The 15,314-nt window shown below is 50.2% G+C and overlaps 1 protein-coding gene across 1 annotated transcript; it reads left to right on the forward strand.

Moving 5' to 3' along the window:
• The first annotated feature begins 11,724 nt into the window (after positions 1–11,724).
• Positions 11,725–14,890, forward strand: LOC123057525 (uncharacterized). The gene is made up of 3 exons (XM_044480476.1): positions 11,725–12,918; positions 13,796–13,881; positions 14,523–14,890. Exons 1-2 carry the CDS (start codon positions 11,778–11,780, stop codon positions 13,837–13,839), a joined length of 1,185 nt encoding a protein of 394 aa, XP_044336411.1. The 5' UTR covers positions 11,725–11,777; the 3' UTR covers positions 13,840–13,881; positions 14,523–14,890.
• The last annotated feature ends 424 nt before the right edge of the window (positions 14,891–15,314 follow it).

A 15,314-nucleotide genomic window follows, 5' to 3' on the forward strand; every position in this document is an offset into this window, starting at 1 on the left:
TTAACATAAAAACAACCTAACCAAACTACTCCTGATCGCTCTCCATGGCGAGGTCGATGACCTCCACCATGCCGCCGTAGCCACCGTCACCACCATTGTCGCCGCGGTCGTTGCTGTCGGCGCCGGCAAGGACCTCGTCATCTTCCCAGTCTTCCTCCTCTGCTCCGCCGCAACTACCGCCTCAATAGCCGCCAAGGCCGCCGCCTCCTCCTGGGGCTCCGGCGCTGCCACCGCGGTAGCCTCTTCCGCTGATCGGCCCAGGGCCGCCGGAAGCCCAGGTGTGTGCTCTGGGTCGCCATCCTGCGGGAGCACCGCCTGCTCCGGCGGGATTGGAACATCCACCGGGGCTGGTGGGGCGTGGGCGGGGACAGGGGCGCGCCCGCGCGAGCGGGAGGGGCCGGCTCCACCGGTGTCGTCGATGGGGATCCCTTGGGCGGCGCGTTTGAAGGCGTGGATCACATCGTCGAACCGCTTGCCGTGCCAAAAACGGCGGCGGTTCTTCTTCTTGTAGCGCCCACGGGGTGCGCGGAGCTCCTCTTTGGTCGCCGGAGGGCTCTGCGTGGGGTAGCCGTTGGCGGAGATCCTCCACGGCCGCGGCACCTTTGCCGACGGCGCCATGTAGAGGCTATACCGGACGAGGTCCTTCGTCTGCCCTAATGTAAGGCTCGACGGCCAGACGCCCCCGGTGCCACGCCTTCGCTCTCGGACTCGCTCGACGACATGGTGGCGCGGGCGGCGGAGGAGAGATCGCCGCGGGGAGAGATATGGGCAAGGGAGAGAGAGAGGAGAGAAGGACATGCGGTGTGAGCATAGACATCGGGTGGGGCCGCTTTTATAGCGGGCGGGGCGGGGCGGGGCGGGGCAAGCGAGGCGCCAGGCAATTAAAGTGCAGCAGGCGAGGCTCCGGGCGCGACAGGCGATGGGACGTCTCGGCGCGCGGCAGGCGAGGAGGCGGCATGGGCGGCATGCGACAGGGGGCAAGTCTGCGGCTGCCGGCTGCGGTCACGCGGTGCGGGACACGAGATCAAGTGGCAGCCGACAGCTCAGGCGAATGCGGCAGCCCAAGGAGCCGGCTGCAGGGGCATTGAATGCGGGCGGCGGTGCGTGATGGCATGCACGGCATAACAGGAGGGCACACGCGTTGTTTCCGGCCGCGTTCAACAGCCACATCTGCATGCGGGCAGGCGCGTATCCCACTTAAAAAACCCACCGCGTATTCGTATACATACACACCTCGGGCCCGCGGGCGTGCGGGCGGGCACTTTTTCAAAAAATGATCGTCATGCCCTTTGTTATGAAGGCGTATCGGCCAATCTCAGCCATCCTTGTATTAGGGGAGGGGGTCTACCGAAGCAAAAGTGGTTGATTTTTTGTATGAAAATATCGGAATGCCATTGGGGGAAGCTTGCACTCACTTTCACTTTAAATCTTAGTAATGTCTACTGTCTTAATAACTAAATGTAATCTGGTTGGTGGTAAAGGAGGATTCTTGGTGTAGTTGATCTATTCGACTTGTGACAGCAACCGGCAATATAACATTGAAGGAAAACACATGAAATGCTCCGATCTGAAGCTTTGAAGGTACATAAATAAGCTTTCTGGAGAAGCTTTGGTGTATTATTTAGCTAGAGATGATTAGTATTTGCATGAAAGTATTACGAATTTAGTTATGACTTCTCTCAAGAAACTCTAACTATTAACCCATGTAATTTGACGGACCCATGGTGGATTTGAAGAACTACGGTTGGCATAATTCCATGTTCCATCAGTTCAATATCATTTTGGCAATCTGCTACTTCTGTGACAAGAAAGATAGGAAGGGAAAGGCTACACTAGTAGGTCGTGGTCTCCTCAGCAATAGAGTTGCTCCTACCTCATGTTACAACCAGTGGAGAGGGAAACACAGAGATGTTATATTTATTTGCGCATGGGCTTTGCAGCGGACGAATAATTCTGGTTTCTGCAAAATTGGTTCCTTGGGCCACTATGCAAAAATGCCTGAACATGTAACAACTCACATATTGTGTATGTGGATATGCGAACCTGTCTGTTACTTGCTGTTTTCTTGAGTCTCTGACGCACCACCCCCATAACGCAGGTTCATGCATTATTCTCAATTTATGTCAAACCCTTATGTACTTGAGACAAATGCATAATACATAGCGTGGTTGAGAAGGACGAAACCACTTTACTCAACATCTCTGTAAATTTGATGGTAGACACAAATGTCCATCTTGATAGTAAAGGTGCATGTAAATGTGGTCCATCCTAAGCTGGAATGGTATATAAATAAGCTCTCACGAGAACACATCTCTATAGTTTACATAGAGAGAACACCGTGCATGGCACTATGCCGCAGGGGCAAGCTGGCCGCCAATTGGGGGCATACATATATACCACTAGGTTTGGGAAGGATAAAGAACTCAATTACCACTGCTCCTTCTCTTCGGACCAGTCATGATAGGTGTAATCTTGTGAACCACTGACGCCGCCAAACTCTTGTTACATACTAAGCAGGGGCGGACCTAGAGAGAAAATGATCCGGTGTCCCATCATATAATCACTCACAATATTCATCTAAGAATGGGGTGTCCTTCACTATAGTTTGCATTAAATTTACAAAGAAAAATTCCTGCACCCGGTGTCCTGTGCACCCGGGTGGCTCAACATGGGTACGCCCCTGATACTAAGTAGAGTATCACTTATATGTGCCCACTCACTTATTTGGCCTATCATGATTAACCCAATCATGCTGCACTGCGAACGTCATGGCGCCGTGTCGAAGCGAGTCAAAGGTGCCAAATAGTTGTACCAGCGCATGTATGGCCAGAAATTTGAGCAATTGTCCTTCATGCCGAGTTAATTCTAGTCATGGAATGTTACCTTATGGATAGCCTTTTAGGATGTAGTATAAGTCAAATATAATCAGATTTATAGTTTGTTCCAATGAGATTTATTTTTCAAGGACACAATGAGTTCCCAAAATTTGATAGCTGAAAAAGCATGTTTCCAACAAAATGATCCTAGCACTAGCACCATCATAGCATGTCCGATTTTCATATTACTCAATATATACTATGCATCGGGACCAAAGAATGGTAGAAGCAGCAGAGCCCCCACTAGTTCAACACACACACTTGTTCGCTTCAGTATCATGTAGAGTTACATACTTCATGCCCACGTATATACAGTATCATGCAGAGTTCTATGTTTGTTTTGCGATTAATAGCAGGAAATTACCGTGCGCCACCGGAAACAACTAGTGAATGCAAAAATGCTATTTGGTCTGAACTAAGTGAATGTCAGAAAATTGCTCTAAGCAGACCGAACTGTGGTTTGAATGGTAGTTAAAAATACAGTAATCTGTTGGATACCTTGTTCAGCTGTTCCAATGATTTATGTCCATCCGCTTGAGTATTTCCTGCGGCACTTTCCTCCTCACTGAACTGTTCATGAAATCCTGATTGACACTTTTGTTATCAGTCCCACCTTAGCAGTCAAATTAATGATGCCAGTATTAGAGCATCTCTAGCAGATCTGATATATCCCGTCCCTCAAAAATCGGTTTATAGGATACCGCAAAACGTCTCGGCCGCTTCCACCCCGAGGATCTCGTCAGGATGGATAGAGGGCCGGCGCTGGAGCTCACAGCAAGACGCCATTCTCATCGATCTTGCGGCGGCGGTGGCGGCAGCGGCTAGCTACCGCACGCCACAACAGCTGCAGCTACCTATAGCGGCGGCAGCAGCAACTAGCTCGCGCAACCGTAGCTTGCGGGGCCGCGACAGCTTGTAGGGCCGCAGCTAGGGTCCAGTGGTCGCCGGCGTTGAGGTGTTCCGACAAGGTTGTGCATGGAGAAGACCGTGGCCGAAGCTGAAAGTTCTCTCCCATCAACTGTTGTTGCAAAAACTGGCCAACCGAACGCGAGAGGAGGGAGGAGAAAGAATGGATCGGGAGGAGGAGGAAGAACAAGTCTGACAGAGTTTTGCGCTGCCCAACTGACTGCAGCTTTTCTGGTCTTTCTGTTATTTATGCAGAGCTTAAACGAGTTGCCGAATACAAAGGAGATCACACCCACACACACCCAGCCTACTGATCGTGCCATCCCACGATGCTAAGCTTGCGCGAGCCACTACGCCGCCGTCAAACCCGCTGAAGTTCCACGCCGTCCCATGGAAGCGGTCTTGCCGGCGCTAACTGAACTAACTGAAGAAAAAGACTGAACCGGACGTGGACATACACACGCTACCGACCACTTATTCAGCTAAGGCAACTTAGAGAGAAACTGAAACTAGCAACTAGGATTATACTTCAAATCACCCCCTAATCATGTTGCTCTCACTTGACCTGAATGATCCCAAGTCTGCACCGGAGCTCTGTGAATTTTGCACGCCCAAGCAACTTTTTCAGTATATCAGCCAACTGATCTTCTGTCCGGACATGCTCAACCTCCACTTTTCTTTCTTCAACACACTATCTAATGTAGTGATACCTCAGATCAATGTGTTTACTCCTCTCATGGTGCACTGGATTTTTGCTCAGCTCTATCGCTGACTTGTTATCGATCTTGAGCTGCACTTTCTGCTTCTCTGTTCCAAGCATCTCTGAAACTAGTCCTCTGAGCCAAACATCATGTGTTGCTGCAGTGGCTGCTGCAATATACTCGGCCTCGCAGGAAGATAAAGCCACGATCTTCTGTTTCTGTAAGCTCCAAGTGATGACACTAGGCCCCACGAAAAACACCAGACCTGTCGTGCTCTTCCTGTCTGTCAGATCACCGGCGTGTCGCTGTCGCTGAACCCTATCAGAACATTCACTTCTCCTGCCTTGTAAGTGCATCCGTAGTTCAGAGTGCCTCGAACATACCTCAGAATCTGTCTGATGATCGCCCAGTGCTGCTTTCCTGGTGCTTCCATGAACCTGCTGGCCACACCTACAGCATATGCAATATCTGGGCGAGTATTCACCAGATATCTCAGACTCCCAATGATACTGCGATACCTGGTTGCATCCACTTCCTCTCTAGTGTTCTTGACAACTTTCAGGCGATGCTCCATGGGTGTCAAGCTCGGGTTGCAGTCACTCATTCCAGCATCTTCCAAGATCTTGGCTGCATATCCGGACTGACAGACAGTGATCATGCCACGCTCTTGCTTCACTTCAATGCCAAGATAGTAACTGAGCAACCCAAGGTCTATCATTTGGAAAAGTTCCTGCATCTGGGTCTTAAACCCCTCAATGGCGTCAGCAGAAGTGCCCGTGATAATCAGATCGTCGACATACACCCCTACCAGCAGAAATTCTGAGTCGTCTCCGCGCCTGTACAGGGCATGATCCAACTGGCACCTTGCAAACCCAAGTGATTGCAGTGTGAGGTCCAGCTTGGCGTTCCATGCTCGTGGCGCCTGCCTGAGCCCGTACAGCGCCTTCCGCAGCTTGAGCACTTTGTGAACTTCATTGTTGTCGACAAAACCTGCTGGCTGGTGCACATACACTTCCTCCTCCAGTTCACCGTTGAGGAAGGCCGAGCGCACATCCATGTGGTGCACTCTCCAGCTCCGGTGCGCGGCCATGGCGAGCAGGACGCGCACTGTCTCCAGCCGGGCAACAGGTGCGAAGACCTCATCGAAATCGACCCCTTGTTTTTGTGCATAGCCCTTTGCCACCAGCCGCGCTTTGTGCTTGATGATGTTGCCGGCCGGGTCTCGCTTCACTTTGTACACCCACTTCAGGCCGATCGCACGGTGTCCCAACGGGAGCGTGGCAAGCTCCCAGGTGTTGTTGGCGCGGATTGACTCCATCTCCGCCTCCATCGCATCCCGCCATGCCGGCTCCTCCAGAGCATCGTCAACGGACACAGGCTCTTCTGCAGCAGATAGAGACAGAGCCCACTGTACTCCAGCATGCACTCTGGAGCGTGATCGATCACGTACTCCATCAACTTGAAGTGGATGGGCACCCCCTCGGCATCGAATGACTCTCCGGTGGGCGGAGTCACCCACCCATCTTCGGGGTCATAGAACTTCTGTGTTGGCGTAGATGGACTGGCACTTGAAGCTGGTGCGCTCGACGCACTCGACGCGCCCACGCTCGACTCGCCGGACACGGGCGTCCGAGGGGATTGCGATGGAACTGGTGAGCTTGGAGCAGTTGCCGTTGCAGGCACTCGCGGTGATCCCACCACCTCGGGCGTCACGGAGTAGGTCGTGGTTACGGGCGCACCTGCGTCGGAGTACACAACAGTGAACTCGCGGGCGTGCACAGAGTCGCCGGTGTCCTTGCTCCAGTCCCAGCGCCGGTCCTCCTCGAAACGCACATTGCGTGTGATGTACAGACGCTTGCCAATCGGGTCATACACCCGATAGCCCTTCGTCCCGGGCTCGTACCCCAGGAAGATGCCAGGGCGCGATCTGTCCGCCAACTTGGTCACCCCCGGTCCGACGAGCTTGACATGGGAGACACAGCCAAAGGTGCGGAAGTAGTCCACCGCTGGCTTCTTCTTGCGCCACGCCTCGTATGGCGTGATGCCCTGCAGGCTTCTGGTCGGCGACCGGTTGAGGATGTGGACGGTGGTGCGCATGGCCTCGCCCCAGAACGCGCACGGCACGCCCATGGCCTTCATGAGACTGCGCGCCATCTCCACAACAGTCTGGTTCCTCCGTTCAACCACCCCATTTTGTTGAGGAGAGTACGGCGTCGTCGTGTTCCTCTGGATCCCCAGTTCCTCACAGTAGGCAGCGAATTCGTTCGAGGTGAACTCGCCACCTCTGTCTGTGTGGAACGCCCGGAGCTTGACATTTCCTTGCATCTCCGCGTGTGCCTTGATCTTCTTGAAGTAACGAAATGCCTCATCCTTGCTTTTCAGTACCTCAAGCCACATGTATCTGCTGAAATCGTCAACTATCAACAGACAGTACTTGTTACCGCTGGCCGTCGCCGGAGTGATCAGACCACACAGGTCGCCATGCACGAGCTCGAGCGCGCTCTCCGCGCGGTACGACGATGTGCGCGGGAAGGGAGTGCGATGCATCTTCCCAATGGTGCACCCTTCGCAGAACTGGTCGAGGTGCGCGATCGCTGGCATGCCGCGCACCATGCCCTTTGCACCGAGATCATGCAGCGCGCGGAAGTGCAGGTGCCCGAACCTTGCATGCCACCTTCATGCGTCGTCCTGAACTCCGGCGAGGAGGCACACGGGTACGGCCAAGTTCAGAGCCATGGCGTACAGCCGGTTGCTAGTCCGCCGCACCCGCGCAAGCAGCAGCCTCCGCCTGTCATACAGACAGAGTTCTCCCTCCTCGATCACGGCTTTGCAGCCGTGCTCATCGAGCTGGCCGATGTTGACGATGCTTGTGCGTAGTTGCGGGATGTAGTAGACGTCGGCGAGCGCGCGATGTTCACCGTTGCGGCACGTGAAGAGCACGACGCCGCGCCCACAAATCTGCACAACTGAGCCGTCACCAAAACGAACAGTACCCCGTACCGTCTCGTCGAGCTCCGAGAGCATGTCGCGGCGCCCTGTCATATGGTTGCTGGCGCCGGTGTCGAGATACCACCGGTCGTCGTCCGTCGCCACGGGCACGACCCGTGCTTCGTTGAGGAAGATCTCCGTGCCTGGTTCGCGTGCACCGCCGTTCGCGCTCTCGCGCAGGTGGCTAGCAGCAAGCCCGGTTGTTCAACATCGACCTGGGCGATGTTTGCCTATTGGTCCGGCTGCTCCCGCTGGTCCCTCTCCTTCTTGCGGCATTCTTTGGCCCAGTGACCTGGGATGCCGCAGTTGCGGCAGTTTCCCTTTCGCTTGGGCGTCACCGGACCACCATTGCCGCGGCCACCGCTCTGGCCACGGGCGCCCCCGCCTTGGAGGTTCTTGGGCTTGCCATTCCCGCGCCCACGCCTTGCTCCAGAGCATGAGGACACGGCGCCGTGCTCCAGCAGCTTCTCGTGCGCACGCCACTGGTCGATGGTGTACAGCAGCTGCGCGCCGGGGGCAGGGGTTTCCTCACGCTCACGCTCCTCAACAACAAGGAGCCGGCCGCAGAGTTCCTCGAGGGAGAGCTGCTTGGTGTCGACGAGCGACTCGATCGCCACGGCCATCTCGCGGTACGGGCGCGGCACGGTGCAGAGCACCTTGAGGACGGCCTTGTGCTCGTCCACGGGATCACCGAGCGCCTGCAGCTCGTTGACGATCGTCCTGAGTCGCATCACATACGACTCGATTCCCTCGCCGTCCTTGTACCGGAGTGACTCGTACTCCGAGCGACGAGTCTGCGCCTTGGCCTCGCGCATGCGCTCGACGCCGACCCGCATGGTCTTCAGAGTGTCCCATGCGTCCTTGGCAGTGGCCTTGGCGCCCAGGATCCGCATCAGCTCCGGTGGCACCCCCTTTAGAAGGGCGATCATGGCGCGCCGATCGTCTCGGTCCGTGCCTTGGCCTGTCTCCACCACGCGCCACAACTCATAGGCCTGCAACTGCAGCTTAGTGATCATGGCCCAATCAGAGTAATTGGTGCACGTGAGCATCATCGGAGGTGTGCCGACGGCGCCGCCGTGCACGATTCGCTCGACAACGCGCACCCCCGACCCCTCCTCGGTGGAGAGACGGGCCAGGGATTTGCGAAGCGCCGACGGCTCCGCCACGGCCTCTTCTTCCTGTTTCTTCTGCTTCGCCTTCTCGTCATCGTTGCCGGCCATCGCTCCGACGGATCAGACACCGCCGGCGCCTAGGATGGATCGAACACCACCGAGGCTCTGATACCACTTGTTGCAAACACTGGCCAACCGAACGCGAGAGAAGGGAGGAGAAATAATGGATCGGGAGGAGGAGGAAGAACAAGTCTGACAGAGAGTTTTGCGCTGCCCAACTGACTGCAGCCTTTCTGGTCTTTCTGTTATTTATGCAGAGCTCAAACGAGTTGCCGAATACAAAGGAGATCACGCCCCCACACACACCCAGCCTACTGATCGTGCCATCCCACGATGCTAAGCTTGCGCGAGCCACTACGCCGCCGCCAAACCCGCTGAAGTTCCACGCCATCCCATGAAAGCGGTCTTGCCGGCGCTAACTAAACTAACTGAAGAAAAAGACTGAACCGGACGTGGACATACACACGCTACCGGCCACTTATTCAGCTAAGGCAACTTAGAGAAAAGCTGAAACTAGCAACTAGGATTATACTTCATCAACCGTTTCTTGTTTTTCAGGTCCATGTTGAAATTGTCCCATTCCAATATATATAGCGGAAATGGCCCGGAATATGCTGGATCCAAAAAAAATGAGGATGGTTTAATATACGGGACCTATTGGAGACGGAAAAATCGCCTCCACCCCGTAAACCGGCGGTTATTTTGCCGGATGGCCCGGTTTACGGAATCTTACCCCTAGATTTTTTTTGAGCTAAGTGTTACTGCAGTTTTTTTTTTGAGGCAATATGTATTATGAGTATTACCCCTAGATTGGCGATGAGAAATTTACGATGTGAATGGATTGTATGAACATCAGATTTTTTTTTGAGGGGTTACCACCACTTTATTAATCAGGAATCAATAACATCTGGTACATCTAAGACATCTGGCGTGGTGGACAACCAAAGATAACGACCAGCAGGCAAAGAGACCGAGGCCCTAGCAAGATCGTGAGCTTCAGAGTTCGCTTCTCTTGCCTCATGGATTACTTCTGCTTCTACAAAGTTCAGCATTCTCTTCTCAATTTCTCCAATGATGGTGGACGAAACTCCCATAAACTTACTCTTCAGGTGACGGACAGTAGCTAAACAGTCTGCAGCAATTCTGAGCCGAGTTAAGTGAAGATCCTCCGCCAAGGAAAAGGCCTCACAGCATGCGTGTGCTTCCAAGCTCTCAGGGTCAACGAGCCCCTCAAACACCAATACTGACGCTCCAAGATACTTACCATGGTCGTCGCGGCAAATGGCCGCGCTCACTCCGAAGTTTGAATTTTTTGAGACAGCAGCATCGACGTTAAACTTTGCCACTCCCATAGGTCCCTTCAGCCATCTCTTCTGTACTGTCTGAGATACTCTGTCTCTGATAGGCTTAGTCTTTTGCTTTGCCGGCACTAAGTCCAATTCAGCGATGTAGTTCCGAACAAAGTTGAAAGTCGACAGTGGACTCTGAAAGATCTCCTCATATTTTGCTTTTCTCCTCGCCCACCAAATGGCCCAAAGTGTCACTAGGATCGTTCTGAATTCTTGTTCGCTGACTGAATCTTGCATCACTGCGAGCCATAGCCTTGCATCTTCATGTTCAGATGCTATCATATGTTCCACTAGGGCCTCATCTAGCAGGGCCCAAACACACTTGGACATACGACAATCTAGTAAAGCATGTCGCCATGAATCCCGGGCTGAGTTGCATAGAAAACATGTATCATCATCTGATATATGTCGGTGCTTCAATGTTTCACCTGTAGGAATAGAATTCTTGGCAAGTCTCCAAGCAAAGTTTCTGATATGGCCTGGAACATTGGCTTTCCAGAGCTTCTGCCACTGTTTTTGAGTTGCTCTAGTATTAGAATTACTTTCTCGATTCTCCAACCAATCTTATCTTCTCTTTGTTGTGTCCACAAGCATGCGGTAAGCTGATCGAACCGAAAATACCCCAGATTTTTCATACTGCCAAGCCCACTGGTCACATGTCGATGACGTGCTCAGCGGAATGTTAAGAACATAATCTGCATCAACCCGGTTCATATGCCGAAAAACAGCAGCTCGATTCCATGTTCGCGATGGACCGTCGATCAATTCTGAAACAAACACTGGGGGGTCATCGGATATTGGGTGCAGGGCTCGAAGCAGATTATCTCTTGGAATCCAATTATGGTTCCATACCAGGGTGGATTCCCCATCACCAATACGCCGGATTAGTCCCTGCTTGAGAACATCCAACCCTGCATGCACTGCCCGCCAAATTTGTGAAGGCTGCTTTCCCAACTCTGCATTCAATAGATCAACCATAGGGAAATATTTTTCTTTAAGTATTCTAGCACTGAGTGAGCATGGGTCTTGTAACATCCGCCATCCTTGCTTTGCCAACATGGCTAAATTGAACATTTGTGTATCCCTAAAGCCGAGCCCCCCCATGTACTTAGGCATGGTGAGTTCCTCCCATGATACCCATGCAGTCTTCCTCTTGCCCTCTTTACTGCCCCAATTTTTTTTTCTAAGCATTGTATTCACTTGATTGCATAACCCTCGGGGAAGAAGGAAACATGACATTGAGAAGGTTGGAATAGCCTGAGCCACGGACTTGATCAAAATTTCCTTCCCTGATGATGCCATGCATCGCTCAATCACCCCTGTACCTTAGACCACAGTCTATCTTTTATGTACTTGAAGCATCCATTCTTACTACTGCCCACATCTGACGGTAATCCCAGATACCGTTCATTCAAAGATTCATTGGGAACAGTAAGTATTAATTTTATAGCGTTTCTTCTATACTCAGGACAACCTTTACCGAAGAAAATAGATGACTTTGCCAAGTTAACTTTCTGACCGGACGGCGGACGCATCACAATATTGTTGCACCGTTTCTTTGATAATTGTTGCTGCTTCTTCATTCGCTTTAAACATTAGTAAACTGTCGTCAGCAAACAAAGAAAGAAAGGTTAGCAGCCCAGTAAAGTTTGGACGGCCCAGCAAAAAGGAGACGCATCATGACAATTTGAACTTGCGAGGGGACAACCCTAGTACGTCTTCTGCTCAGACTCCCGATCCCCAACGCCCAACCAAATCTGCAGCTGTGAGAGCGACCGCGCCGAAATGACCAGCCGCCACCGCCGCCGCCGCGGCACCTCGCCGGCGGCGCCTCGGTCTCCGCTCGAAGACGAAGATCTGCTGATGGAGATCCTCCTCCGCCTCCCGCGGGAGCCCTCCTCCCTTCCCCGCGCATCCGCCGTACGCAAGCAGTGGGGACGCCTCGCCACCGACCCCAAGTTCGTCGCCCGCTTCCGCGCCCACCACGGGAAGCCACCTCTCCTTGGAGTCTTCGAGCTCGGCCACGAGATCAGGTTCCGCTCCGTCCTGGACCCTCCAGACCGCATCCCGCCGGAGCGCCTCTCCCTTGGACGGTACAGCAACCCCCGGCATACCAAAGTGCTCGGTTGCCGCCACGGCCGCGTCCTCGTCAAAGACTGGGTGCGAGATGAGGTCGTTGTGTGCGATCCTATCACCGGCAAGCAGCACCGGGTTTCTATTCCGCCCAAGTTCAACGAACGCTACCCCTGCCTCAACGGGGCGGTGCTCTATGCTGCTGGCGGCCAGGGCCATGTGCATGGCAGCTGCCACTCGTGCCCTTTCAAGGTGGTATTGGTGTCCGAACTAGATCATCGACCCATCGCTTGTGTTTACTGCTCGGAGACCGGCATCTGGGGCGATATGGTCTCAACAGAGGCTACAAATACTATTTTTGATATGTCTCCTAGTCCTAGCACCCTTGTTGGTAATGTTCTTTACTGGCCGTCTACCTATGGGCGAGACAACATACTTCAATTTGATTTGGACAGTCAGAACCTTAAGGTGATTAGAGGGCCTCGCTGTATGAATAATAGGTTGATCGACCACTTTCAGATTTTCCAGGCAGAGGATGGTGTTGTTGGTCTCATCGTGTTGTCTTGCCATAACCTTCAAATCTGGAAAAGAAAGGTGGACTGTAAGGGTGTTGCCATCTGGTTGAGGCAGAAGACGGTTGCGTTGCGTAACATTCTTGAGCTCCCTCCTAAGATTAGGAAAAGGAGGGAACTGCATGGAAAATTTGTTGGTCACGATGAGGACAACAATGCAATGTTTTTATATATCGACGGCAATGTCTATATGGTTCAACTCAAGTCAATGCAATCCAAGAAACTCAAGGGGATCGGTTCTGCTAGTTACTGTTATCCTTTCACAAGTTTCTATCCACCAAGTGAGTGCTCATCCTTGGTCTTCATATTTTAGGAGTAACTGAATCTAATTATGCTTTGGATACGATCGCTCACATATACTTATTGCTATTCTTGAATGTTCACTTACAACTTGCATTTAGTAAGTAAATTCCGGTAATAAAACTTAGTAATTGTCCCTCTGATTAGATGGACCAACTTATAGCCATATTTGTTTAGTATCTATTATCTTTTGGATACAATTGCCTTCTATCCTCGAAAATACCAAATCAAATGTAAAATAAGTAACTTCGTTGTCACGTGTTTGAAACCTCAGAGCTAGCTATATCTTTTTATCAGTTATTATCTGTTTTGATCTTGCTATTAATCTTAACCCCATCAAATCAACTTCCATTCAATACATGCTTTCTGCAATAGTGATTTTGTCATTTGTTAATGACACCTCCTGCATGTGATTGTTACATGTGTAATAACACATAAATGATCAATTTCTTGTATCGGCATCCATTTATGTAAAATAGAAACATAATACCTAGTGTCACTTTTTGTTGGTAGAGTTTGTTGTTTTGGCATAATTTTGTTTTGCATGACGATGAATGAGTTTACATGAGTATTCTTGCCTTTTTTTTTTCTTCTTACCGGCTATATTATCAATTATGAGATAGCCAAGTATAATGTTTTTATGAATATTCCTTCCATTTTATGACAGAGGTGGTTTTGTTTATCTATTGCTAGTCTCAAGTAACTTATAACACATCTATTGCTCACAAAAAATTAGAAATCTATAAAAGTCAGTTATTTCGATCAAATTAGAACATCTTTGCAACAGTCTCACACGTGCCTTCTCTTATCCATTTTACTTTATTGCCGAATTTATTGCCTGACTTCTTATGCTTATAGGCACAACTACTACTGCTGAAAATGGAGCTGAAATGTTAGGATGACCGTCTGATTTGATGTGCAAATGGGCTGAAATGGTTCAACAGGTAATAAGATCTTTCGAATATAGTTTGCGAAATTTGGATTATTTGATTTTTTCTTTCGATATTATATATCTTGTGGCCAATGTGGGTAGCATGCACCATCAACCTACTGCCTGTTCGGCTATAGGGATTCATACATGCTAATAAGATAGACAAATTAACAATTAAAATAGTTGTGATGCTAAGTAAAAATGACTCATGTTCCATCATAAATGATATGCAAATGATCCATATACTGTATGCCGAAACTCCTCCCATGAGTTTGCTTGTTCATATTCTATAAGTTGAAACCAATGTATTTGTAGTCCATTTATTTACTATTAGATACATCGGTCTCATCATTCACGTCCCCCACCAAACAAATTTGTGTGAAGAAACTGATGGCTTTACTTTGTTGCCATTGGTATTCTCAGGAGATATAGCAAGCAATATGATATAATTCTACTTTGTGTGTGTGTGGGGGGGGGGGGGGGCATATGATATAGCTATTTTCTATATTGTTGAGTTGATTTTGTTGTTGTTGAGCTGATCATAAGTTTGTACGAACCTCTTGTCCATACACTGTGTTACATAGGTGCGTCTATTTGATTTTCTATTCATTCATAGTGGGTTACTAACAAATGAACACTTCGGTTTTTCTCCAGGTGAAGAAAGGGCTGCTGCAGTTGCTAGTTGTCACTGAGTTTGTCGCATCACATTAATGTGGTCAGCGGTGTTTATATGTTTTCTTCAAAAACTTATTGTGCTTTAGTCTAGCCAAGTATGTAATGTAGCAGGATGCTTTTGAATACCTAATCCAGGGAATTTCAGCTTAACTATCCTAGTATTATTTCAAGTCGAATTTCATCTTGTCTTGCTTTTTCTACTTACGTGTGCTTGTCAGCTCTTCTCTTGAGCCATGCCAATTTCTGGCACATGTATCAACATTTGGGATCATATGCTAGGAAAACTAATATTGCATTCCTTTGTAGACCTGGATGCTTATTATTATGGCGAATACATTGGTGAAATAATTGGTGACATTCAGTTTGTCGGCACTCAAAACTCTTTGTAGTTGGATTTCAGGTTGCCAGAATTCTTTGGACAGAAACTGGCTTGAATGTTTTAAACTACATATAGTTGGATTTGTGTTTGTTTCTGTGATTGTTAGAAGAAGACAGAAATGCTTCAGAGACATTTAGTGGTTGTTTGGATAGCTAGTATTTGAGAGTAGTTTTAGGAAAACCAGTTTTAAGAGGATTTTTAGGAAAACCAGTTTTAAGTTGTTGTTTTCGTAAAACTAGCTTATAGAATACTTTGTTTGGACGTGATGCAATATCACACAACCGAGGCTTTCATGCCAACGCTACTTCGCGTCATCCTCAACATTTGAGAAATAGGCAAATAGGCCAAGTGGTTCAGCGAGAAGTGCGGACTGAGGAGATCGAAGAAGGGAG

Source organism: Triticum aestivum, chromosome 3A (genome assembly GCF_018294505.1).
Source record: "Triticum aestivum cultivar Chinese Spring chromosome 3A, IWGSC CS RefSeq v2.1, whole genome shotgun sequence".
NCBI classification, from domain to species: Eukaryota; Viridiplantae; Streptophyta; class Magnoliopsida; order Poales; family Poaceae; genus Triticum; species Triticum aestivum.